Source organism: Protobothrops mucrosquamatus, unplaced genomic scaffold (genome assembly GCF_001527695.2).
Source record: "Protobothrops mucrosquamatus isolate PMUCROS unplaced genomic scaffold, P.Mucros_1.0 scaffold6, whole genome shotgun sequence".
NCBI classification, from domain to species: Eukaryota; Metazoa; Chordata; class Lepidosauria; order Squamata; family Viperidae; genus Protobothrops; species Protobothrops mucrosquamatus.
In genome coordinates, this window is record NW_015386393.1 from 3,488,830 (window position 1) to 3,500,310 (window position 11,481).

General features: G+C 43.2%; 2 protein-coding genes across 2 annotated transcripts in view; both read right to left on the bottom strand.

The window, feature by feature from the left end:
- LOC107282236 (kinesin-like protein kif7) overlaps positions 1-8,058 on the bottom strand; it is a 16,371-nt gene extending 8,313 nt beyond the window's left edge. Inside the window, exons 1-3 of the mRNA XM_015809998.1 lie at positions 7,482-8,058; positions 5,303-5,357; positions 3,592-3,661 (exon numbers count right to left, since the gene is read on the bottom strand). Coding sequence (XP_015665484.1) covers positions 3,592-3,661; positions 5,303-5,357; positions 7,482-7,979 — 623 coding nt within the window. The 5' untranslated portion in view covers positions 7,980-8,058. The remainder of the gene's footprint in view (positions 1-3,591; positions 3,662-5,302; positions 5,358-7,481) is intronic.
- A 2,754-nt stretch (positions 8,059-10,812) lies between these two features.
- LOC107282235 overlaps positions 10,813-11,481 on the bottom strand; it is an 11,060-nt gene continuing 10,391 nt past the window's right edge. Inside the window, exon 4 of the mRNA XM_015809997.1 lies at positions 10,813-11,065. Coding sequence (XP_015665483.1) covers positions 10,813-11,065 — 253 coding nt within the window. The remainder of the gene's footprint in view (positions 11,066-11,481) is intronic.

The window sequence follows — 11,481 nt, forward strand, 5'->3', positions numbered from 1 at the left end:
CGCCCCCTGCGCCGGCCGAGGCGTAGCTGGCAAGCGGCAGAGATGGAGCAGGCCGACCACCAGCTGGCCCAGCCCAAGGGAGGTAAGGCACCCGCCGGAAAAGGGGAAAAAAATGGCGGACAGCCTTGCTTGGCGACCCCCGTGAAATGGTCGATCGACCCCAAATGGGGTCGCGACCCATAGGTTGAGAACCGCTGATCTAGCGGATGGGGCTTTGCTTGTTTGACTGGTTGCAGGATGCCGCGGCCCGGTACTGGTCCACGAACCGGGGGTTGGGGACCCCTGGTCTAAACTAGTGCTTTTCAAACTTGGCAACTTTAAGATGCGAAGACTTCAATCCCCAGAATTCATGCTGGCTGTGGAATTCTGGGAGTTGAAGTCCACATGTTTGAAAAAACTGAATTTGTAGTCTAAATTGAGCAGCTGCACCATAATTTGGAGCAGATGTTGATCTTGCAAGGGGATGTGCAAATTAAGGACACTTTTGCACAACCACTATTACCTCTCTACCCCACCCCCTCAAATCTCCCCAAACCCTCAGAGGTGACCTTCAACTGTTGTTGCAAGAATGGCCGATTTCTGCTCTTCCAGTTCCCACTGCCCAATTAATAAAGGGGCACTGAAAATGGGCTTTGGCCAAGACTCCCTCCACTCTACAGTCACATTTGTTTGGTTTTTTTAGCATGGCAAAGAGCCAGTGTGCCTCTGGCTGTTTGCAAAAAGATTCATTATCTGGTGCAATTGTCCATTGGTTCTCTGCCAAGGGAGATTTGGAGATGGGTGTTACGAGAGAACCTCTGTCAGTGAAAAGCTGCCCACCTTCCAAGCCAGGTGGAAGTTGGGTGAACTGTCATTTGGGACAGCTTAAGCCAGACCAGAATAGGCTTGTAGGTTCAATGAGGACAACATCATTTGAATGTGCAGCATTGATTAGGATATGGAGCCACAGAGCCCTCTGTGTGAAAGAGCCTTCCAACCATTAATTCTCTCATGCAACCTATACAGCTGCATTAAAGGTAAAGATTTCCCCTTTCCAGTTGTGTCCAACTCTAGGGAGGCAAAGCTCATCTCTGTTTCTTAGCTGAGGGAGCCACGTTGTCCAAAGACATTTCCATGGTCATGTGGCCAACATGGTTATACACCCAGGTGCATGGAATGCTGTTACCTTCCCACTGAAGTGGTACCTATTATGTACTCGCATTTGCACGCTTTCGAACTGCTACGTAGGTGGGCAGGAGATGCAGCAAGGAACAGGAGCTCATCCCTTCATGTGGCGCTCAGGTCTTGAACCCAGACTGACAAGCTGGGTTTTCAGCTGACAAGCTCAGTGTCTTTAACCACAGAGCTTTCGTGTCCTCTTACAACTGCATTAGTAGGATTATATTCTGACCTATTAAATTTGCTCAAGCAAAGTAGGGTGATAATTATTTCCTTTAATCCATTTTCCTGTAGTTGGGCTCTCCATGTGCCAGAATTGCCTCTAGGGTTGAAGGCATGGAATTCTGGGAGATGCCATCTCAAAACATAGGGAATTGCCCAGTTGAGGAATGAGAGTTCATTTTATCATTTATTTATTATTTATTTTAAAGATTTGTAAGGACTCCCATCTTAAACACAACTCTGGGTGGCTCACAACAATCAATCAAAGTATAAATTCATACACCATAAAAAGCTGGTGCCTCAGTCATTCTGTACCTGTGCCTGGGTAGAGAGCCAGATCTTTATGGCTGCAAGTTTAGGCTGGGGGTTGAGCTTTGTTTCCAGAAAAGTGTTTCCAAGCATGAACAGAGTCCTGGTTGTAGTTTTTGAAAGTAATGACACCTGTTTCTCTAATACTCATGCAGCCAAGCTTCAACAGGACTTCAGGAAAAAAGCATCTACTTTAATGGATTGCAGAATGCTGGGATGTTCATATGCCCCAAAGCACTTTTTTAAATCAGATCTGAAACTCTGCATAGTCCTAACTGATGTTGCTTTAATGTTAGGGAAAGTTTGGAAGATCAAAGGAAATACTGGACCCAGGAATAGTCCTTTTTCTTTTTAATAAGTTTAGCCATGTGAGAATGAACTGTGGAATCTAATCCCAGCCGATGAGGACCCAAAAGTAGAATCATTTATATTGTCATCATGGCCTGTGGTCTACCCTGGAAAAGAAGCAGGGTGTTGGAAGAAATTTCTCCACTTCCATGGAGGGAAAATCTATTAGGAACTACTAAGCAAGATACGTACAATTAAGTCCACCTCCACTTAGTAAATACTGTGAGTTTTTACTCTGCTTAGTTTTTACTCTGGCACAGAGAGGGCAACTCCATTATTCATGCCATGCCATTCCTATTTATAATAATAATAAAGTTGGAAGGGACCTTGGAGGTCATCTAGTCCAACCCCCTGTTCAGGCAGGAAACCCTATACCATTTCAGACAAATGGCTGTCCAGTCTCTTCTTAAAAACTTCCAGTGTTGGAGCATTCACCACTTCTGGAGGCAGGTTGTTCCACTGGTTAATTGTTCTCACTGTCAGGAAGTTTCTCCTTAGTTCTAGGTTGCTTCTCTCCTTGATTAGTTTCCATCCGTTGCTTCTTGTCCTGCCTTCAGGCGCCTTGGAAAATAGCTTGACTCCCTCTTCTTTGTGGCAGCCCCTGAGATATTGGAACACGGCTGTCATGTCCCCCCTCGTCCTCCTCTTCCTTAAACTAGACATATCCAATTCCAGCAGCCTTTCCTTATATGTTTTAGCCTCCAGTCCCCTAATCATCTTTGTTGCTCTTCTCTGTACTCTTTCTAGACTAGAGTCTCAACATCTTTTTTACTTCGTGGTGACCAAAATTGGATGCAGTATTCCAAGTGTGGCCTTACCAAGGCATTGTAGAGTGGTATTAATACTTCACGTGATCTTGGTTCTATCTCTCTGTTAATGCAGCCTAGCACTGTGTTGGCTTTTTTGGCAGCTGCAGCACACTGCTAGCTCATATCTAAGTGATTGTCCACTAGGACTCCGAGGTCCCTCTCACAGTTACTACTATTGAGCAAGGTACCCCCTATACTATAATTGTACATTTGATTTTTCTTGCCTAGTTGATAAAAAATCAGCTAGTCATAAAGAAGAAACTTCATGAAATTCCTTATTCTGAAATCCCTAATTAGGTAGCTGTATCAGCAGATTGAAAATGCTGAGCTAGATCAATGTTTCTCAATCTTCTAGATGTGTGGACTTCAATTCCCAGAATTCCTTAGGCAGCATGATGCTGGGAGTTGAAATCCACACATAAAAGTTACCAAGGCTGAGAAATGCTGAACTAAATGAATGTCCCAGAATAACTTTTAGGAAGAATGGCAGCTGTATAAATCTATTTCAAAATATACATTAGTTGAAATGTGGTTTTTCAAGTGTTTGGCTGACCATTGTATGAAATGGATGCTGAGCAGGATGGCATCCATTGGTCTAAAACCAGTGCCTTTGTTTTGTTCTTAACTTTAAGGACTGGGCTCTAGGAAAAGGTGATTTTCCCTAGGAACATCTGGCTGGCTGTTTCTGGATGCGGGATATGAAGGACCTATGATTCCCACCAACAAGCAAAATTCTGTTTGTTACCTTTCCTTTATAAAACTATCTTGGTTTCTCTGTTCTTGTTCTATCTGCAACTGAAGCTTCACTGTTTTATCTAAAAAGGAATAGAAAAACATGATGTTACCCAGATGGTATTTCACTTCCACTTATACATACCTGCAAGGCATAGGGCGAATCCATTCTTGCTGCACTACTTGTGTTCCCAGCACTCCATCTATTGGCAGTGCAGGCTAACATGGGGACTATAGATTGCTTCACCCAGTTTAAGCCCAAGCCTGTTGGCATGAAGGATCTTTTCCTTCTCCCATCTTACCATGCTGGAAGCCCTCTAGCTACATTATTCCTTTGCTATGTCATTCATGTTGCCTTCACCTGATCCCCAGCCCATGTCATGAGACAGCTTTTCAAAATTGCTGACTTTTGAAAGAACCCTGGGAAGTGCTAAGTCATGCTAAAGAACACCAGAGTAAGTGGACCTGGGCTTCATGCACTTTTAAAACTGCCTATTGGCAAGTTTGGCTATTGAAGCAGGTTTGCAGAAATAAAGAGTGCTAAACCTATATTCTCCTGAAAAGCTGATAAAAGCAGAAAGGCATGGATCTAACCATCTGTATAAACTTGCCACTTTAGAGCTTGTAGAAATAAGTGAGTACACTTGATGGCGCAGTGGTTAGAATGTCTTCCCCGCGACCTTAAAGGAGGCGGTGGTGAGGCCCCTCCTGAAGAAGCCTTCCCTGGATCCAGATGTATTGGCTAACTATCGCCCGGTCTCCAACCTTCGCTTTGTGGCGAAGGTTGTTGAGAGTGTGGTTGCACGGCAATTCCCTCGGCACCTGGAGGAAACAGATTATCTGGACCCCCTCCAGTCGGGCTTCNCTAGGATAATTTTTAAGAGGGGTTTTTTAGAGGGTTTTTAATTACTTTTTAATTAGACAATTTAAATATTTCATTTTAATTAATTTTAACTTGTGATTGTTAGTGGTGTTTTTAATTGATTGTCAGCCGCCCTGAGTCCGCAAGGAGAAGGGCGGGATATAAATTCAAATAATAAATAAATAAATAAATAAATAAATGCAGTAATGCCCACAGCCTGGAGTTTGATCCTGACTAGCTCAAGGTTGATTCAGAATTCCATCCTTCCAAGGTTGGTAAAATGAGGACCCAGATTGTTGGGGGCAATATGCTGACTCTGTAAACTGCTTAGAGAGGGCTGTAAAGTACTATGGGGCGATATATATATAAGTCCAAGTGCTATTGCTATTGCTAAACTGGCAAGTTTTGACATGAAGTTCAGTGCAGAGCAGGCCTGGGTGCAGAGCAGGCCTACAGCAGGTCTACAGGCAAACAAACCTGTCCTCTCTTGTTTTGCTGTGGGCAGTAAAGCAGGATTAGCAAATTCAACCATTTGCCAAAACTCAGCAATCCATGGCCATCTCACATTGCAGTTGTGAACTGCAGGTGGTCTCCCATTGTCTGGTGACATTCAGAAAGATGGAAAGCAGCAAAACCAGAGACATTAAATCAGTATTTCTCAACCCTGGCAACTATAAGATGTCTGGACTTCAAGTCTTGAAATCCACACATCTTAGAGTTGCCAATGTTGAGAAATACTGCATTAACTATTACTTATAGTAATGCTGTACAGTTTTCTGCCAACTCAAGGATGAGTGGAAAGTTGTTTAACCTGGAAGTAGAGAAAGTCCTGCATCAGGACAGCCACATGGTTGTCCCTTACCTTTGTATTCTTCAGCTTTACTATCTGAAGACTTGAGTTTTTCTTCCAATGTGTTCTAATGGAGGAAAGAAAACCAATGCAAAATGGAATGATCACATGATTCTAAAATGAGTATTTTGCTCTACTTATTAGCAAACAACATGAATAAATAAATATTGTGCATCAAATGGTAATCAGTTAGATGTCTAAAATAGGAAATAAATGCCATGATAGCCACGATCTCAGAATTGCATATACCTATTGAATTGGCTGGATAGATTTTTTTGGTATCTTCCAATGCTTATTTCTATCATTCTAATATGCTATGATTGTGTCTCACAGTTGCCAAATAGTTTTTCTTTCCAAATTATTTGGAAATTATATTTAAAAACAAAACGTTTTCATTCCATGTAATTCTCCATGTAATACTGTACACATGAAGCATGTAAAATAAGAAAAAAGATGCAGCTTACGGATCAGTTCCAAGATTTCTGAAGCTCATGTAAGTTCAGCCAAAAACCTTATGCAGTCTGCAAATTCTTCTATATATATTAATGTTTTTCATTCATTCATAAACCTGAACCTAAACAGATATTCACAGACTGTTTTCGAACAATTTACTCACAAAATTTGGCAAAGCAGTGTGTTCTCAAATTCAGGTGACAAATTCAAGAGCATTCTCCAAGCTGGCACTTTGCATATATGTTGGAATGGCAATGCCCAGAACTCCAATACAACTAGTCCTCGACTTACGTCCACAACTGAGCCCAAAAATTCTGTTCTAAGTGAGATAGTTGTCCAGTGAGTTTTGCCCCATTTTACAACCTTTCTTGCTATAGTTGTTAAGTGAATCACTGCAAATGTTAAATTAGTAACACAACTCTTAAGTGAATTTGGCTTCCCCAATTGACTTTGCTTGTCAGAAGGTGGCAAAAGGTGATGATGTGACCCCAGGGCACTGCCACTGTCATAAGTACATGCCAGTTGCCAAACGTCCAAATTTTGATTACGTGACCATGGGGATGCTGAAATAGTCATAAGTGTGAAAGACGGCCGTAAGACACTTTTTTCAGTGCTGTTTTAACTTTGAACCGTCATTAAATGAATGGTTGTAAGTCGAGAACTACCTGTACAAGGGGATTTTGAAGTAGCAGCCCCAGACCATCAAGAACAGTGGTCCCCAAACTTTCCAGCTTGGGGGCCTGCTGTGGGGGAAGGGAGAGGGGAATGGTTCTTGAGCACAAGCATCCACTGCTCACCTGAGTGGAGCTGTGTGTGTGAGCTAAGTGCCCGCCACTTGTGCAGCCTGGTTCCAAACGGACTGGTAGTGGGCCACAACCTGGAGGTTGGGGACCCTTGATCGAAAAGTTGCCAGGTTGGAACAATGGAGGAGGGCAGCCCAATGGCACACTGACATGTACTCCAGCAAGGACCTGCCAGGTGGTTCAGTAAGAAGAATATGAAAAGCCATGGCACCTTGGCAGGAAGAACACTTCTGCCTATTTAATGGTAGCTGTCCGAAGAAAGCCAATAGAATCCAGCTAAATGGAACAAACTAAACCAGAAATGTCAAACACAAGGTCCGGGAGCCGGATGCGGCTCACGAAGTAGTTTCATGTGGCCCGCGAAGCCATCCTGGAAACAGTGAGGGAACAGCCCTCGCTGCCTTGGCCCTGGCCCAGGCCAGCTGGGAGCCAATGTACAATTTTGTGGTGGCCATCTATGCTGAAACACATTCAGTCTTAGCTCTACAAGGCCGTCTGGAAACAGCGAGGAACCAGCCCCTGCCGCGTCAGCCCCACCCCCTGGGTGCATGCTGGGGAGATGTCACCCTTTGTGAGGAATGAAGAAATGGACCATGCCTTGGTGCTTGCCTCGGTCCCACCCCCTTCTGCCAGAGACCCTCAGATCTGTCCCACTCCTGCCCAGGCCCCCACAGGCACCCTTGACACAAATGATGTAGAGCTGTCCATGTCCACCCAGTAGGCCACACCCACTCCATCCACGCCCACCCAGTAGGCCGCACCCACATGGCCACACACACACACACACACACACACCAGAGGGCAACTGCAATGCTGATGCGGCCCTCAATGGACACCCCTGAACTAAGCCATTCTGCTGGTCCCAAAAATACACCATGTTTGTTTATTCTAATCTTACTTGACAATGAATATCTTCCCCCCACCACCACATTTACCAGCTGTTTCTGACAGGAATCTCTGAGCTCCTGAGCATTCTCCAGTTGACTCTGCAAGCTTTGGGCTTTCTCCTTTTCCTTCTCCAGAAGCTGTCTGGTTAGTACAAGAGACTGGTTGGAAACTGACAATTCCTTGCTCAGGGCATCGGCTTCTTCTTGCTTCTTTTCCAAAAGTTGCAAAGTTTTTTTTCCAGTCTGGCCCGTAACACTTTTGAACTTCTGCATCTCCTTTTCCATCTTGGCCAGCTGCTTCCTCAGCCTCAGGTTTTCCGCCTCCAGTTCGGAGATGTTGGCTTGGTCTTTAGGGCACTTGCAGTCAAGCTCTGGTGGGGCCCATGAGCAGTAAATGATCAATAAAGTAAGCACAATAACAATGACAGGGATGAGCCAAAAGTACTTTCTCACCCGTGTCCTAAATAAGTCCCAAAAACTGTGGTCCTTTAGATTCTCCATGCACGTGGAACACTGACGGCCTGTTAGGAATCCACCCATGTTCATTGAAAGCCGAAACACACAGAAATTCTGGCTGCCTTTCCAAGATTCTGCTCTCCTTTATATCTTGTTTTCTAAGTGGCCCAATTAGTCCCTCCTCCTCCTCCCCCTTTGGTGCATCGTGATTTTGAAGAAGTCCCTCCAGCAGTCAGATGAAACGAAAGTGATCTCTCAGCTCAGAGTTTTGTTTTGTTTGTTTTAAAAAAAAAGGCCAGCAAAAAGCAGTTTTCCAAAATGATGCCCCAGCTGGAGAAGGAGGAGAAACTACATTCAGAGAGATGGCTGTGGTTACAGCAGTGGATTTTCTCAGCCAAAGGGGAATTACAAGTTACAAATCAACCAAGTGTTTAAATCAACAGAACGATTTCGGTTTCCTTTTTTGTTCTGATTTCTGTTTTTTTTTCGTTTTGCTCCTTTCTGAGTCATCAAAGGCATAATCTGTGCATCAAGTGAACCACCTAATCAATCCCTGACGAGCACCCACCCATTGCCTGTCCTGCCCTTTGGTGCTTTGGAGAATAAATCAATACCCTCTTCCCTGTGACAGTTTTTCAAGTACTGGAAGACAGCTATGATGTCACCTCTGAGCCCACTCTTTGGAGTCCCTGAAGGCCTGTACTTAAGCCTCTTTGATGGTATGAAGACCCCATCATTTTGAAGAGAGCAAAGTCCACATTCTGGATAGAGAGGACCACTGATTTGAAAGAGGGGTAAAAGAATCCATCTATGTTAAGAGTTGAGCAGCCCTCTCTCAACAGAGGGGGAGGAATAAGACACCACCTATTTCCAGTCTACAATGCAGCCCTTGCAGCATTTCCAAGAAGATTCCACAACTAATTGCACCCTGATTCAGGTGACGCTGAGAGCATAAACCCCCAAATGGCCTCAAGAGCTCTCAGGGAGAGTGAAAAGGACAAGATGGCTGCAAAGAAATACAATCCTTTCACACATACCCCATTTTTTTCAGAACCTATCCTTCCATCCCCCCCATCAAGTCTCAACTCATGAAGCTTCTTGGATGAGAAGCGACACATTTTTTTTCATCCTCCTCAAAAAAAGAACAGTCCAGCTGTTTTTTGAAAAAGCACCTTTGAGACAACCATGACTTGGGTGATTGAGAATCTCCAGACACCCCATCACATACTCCACCCAGGGGAGACATCCTAGTTCCCTTTTCCATGCTGAGGGCCAGCAGGTCAAAACTTATAATGTATCATTGGGATAGATCCTTCTTCTTGGGGAGTTGAAGCTTCTATCAACTTTCCACATTTTCAGGCATGTGTTTATATGTATTTATGTGTGTGTTGGTTTTCTTCCCATCATGACTAGAGTTAACAGAGGTTGAAACTGAGACCTTCTGCATGATCAGAGTATCTTGGTCTTCTGAACATTAACACGAGAAGCCACCAAACTGAAGGGACCTTATTGTACTTATGATTTCATTATGCTTATAGTTTTATTATGTTTAAGTTTGACATTAGTAGTGTTAGTTTGTAGCCATTTTATATAAATTTGCTTACATGCAAGCAACCTTACAAGTGCTTCATATCAGGAAATTATTTACATAAAAGCAAGTGTTTCGTGTATATTGAAAAAGCAATGTCTCATGTCAAATATACAGGAGATTGCTCAGGAGACTACTTATATGAAAAGAGCAAGGTAAGTCCAGTGGTCCAAGAAATAAGGAGGAGGGAGAGAGGAATGAGTTATGGTTAGAACCTAGATTGATGTATATGATTCATCATCTTGGAATTTGTTTTTCTGTGCTTCCTTGCCCCTGGTACAGAGGCCTGGATCTCTTTGTTCTGAAAGAGTATAAAAGATAGAAGAAATCTCTTCTGGGTGTGCCTTCGTCCCTCTAAGCAGGCACAAAGAGGGAGACGGTTACCCAACTCTATCTTGGCCAAAATAAAGTTGTTTTCTTTGCTGGAATCTCGGCTCAAGAGTTTCTTTTGGCTCTTTGAAATTTCTGAGTAGCACAGAGAAGTTTGTGAGGTTAAGTGCAAAAACCTTACAAAACCATCAGAAAGCAAAGAAATTTAACATTCACCCGGTACAGGTTATTAACATAAACAAAAGTTAACTTTATTTGCCAAATTCGATGTAACAGTTGGTGCAATGTAATGCAAGCTCTGGCAATTCCCCTGCTGTGCCCAAAATCTGAGTTATCACAGTAGATCAGTGGTAGTCAACCTGGTCCCTACCGCCCACTAGTGGGCGTTCCAGCTTTCATGGTGGGCGGTAGGGGTTTTGTCCGATACTGAAGCACTTTCCTTTTTTTTTAATTTAATTGACTTTTTAAAAAAAATTCATAGCATTTAAAAACATTTTCATTAGGTTTTCATAAAATTCCCCATGACAACAGTTCAACAATTGTGGAATCAGGCTTTAGTGCTGTTAATCATATTATGACCAAAGAAAGAAACCACCTGAGTATTTCCGAAAGAGGAGACCTTTGTTTGTTCCTTACAAAAATTGAGCCAGATATCCAGTATTTAGTTTCGCAGCATCAGCCTCAGGGATCTCATTAATAATTTAATTAATTAAATGTAATTTCATCAGACTTCATGCTTCTATGTATGCAAAGTATAAATAAAAAGTTAGATTTAACTACAGTAAGTTGTTTTATAAAGATTTATTCTGCCAAACTTAGCGAAAGTCTGACATAAAGTATTTGGTAAGTAATTATTATTATATGCTTTAACTTGCTTTATAAATTTTATAAAGTAAAGTTATTTCCCTACTTTATAAATCACCATTACTGTGGAACTGGTGGGCGGTTAGAAAATTTTACTACTAACAGAGATACAAAAGTGGGCAGTAGGTATAAAAAGGTTGACTACTCCTGCAGTAGATAAACATCCTCGTCTGGCATCAGAATCCGGTTCCTGACATGAAGAAGGGGTGTGGATATGCAGATGAAGTTGGGTGAGGCTTGACACTTCCCCACCCCACCCCAATTTGACCAGAGAAGGAGTCCAGCAAGGACAAGTGGGAGAAGGAGCACATAAAGCCCGAGGAGAAGGCCTCCCTCTGAGCGCTCAACAGGTTTGTGTTTCATGAGCTGATCCTCCAGATACTGAATCGCCTTTCTGGGGAAAGAGAACATTGTCTCATTAGAAGAGTATTTTTTGAACATTTGCACTCAAGACCCCTTCCCGCTTTTAAAAATTATGGAGGGCTCCAAAAGAGCTTTTGTTTGTATGGGCTATAGTCACCAATATTTACTGTATTAAAAATTAAAACACATGTATTTCCAGAATATTTACTTATTGAGTCATGTATAAAGAACAATGTAAAATCTATTAGATCAGCGGTTCTCAACCTGTGGGTCGCGACCCCATTTGGGGTCGCACGACCATTTCACGGGGGTCGCCAAACAACACCGTCCGCCATTTTTTTTTTTACCCTTTTCCTTAGCTGTGCTACTCCCTCTGCTTGGCGGCAGCCTGCATGCACGAACTTTACCAAATGTGCCCTGCAGGAGGCGTGTGAAGAGCGCAGGCGC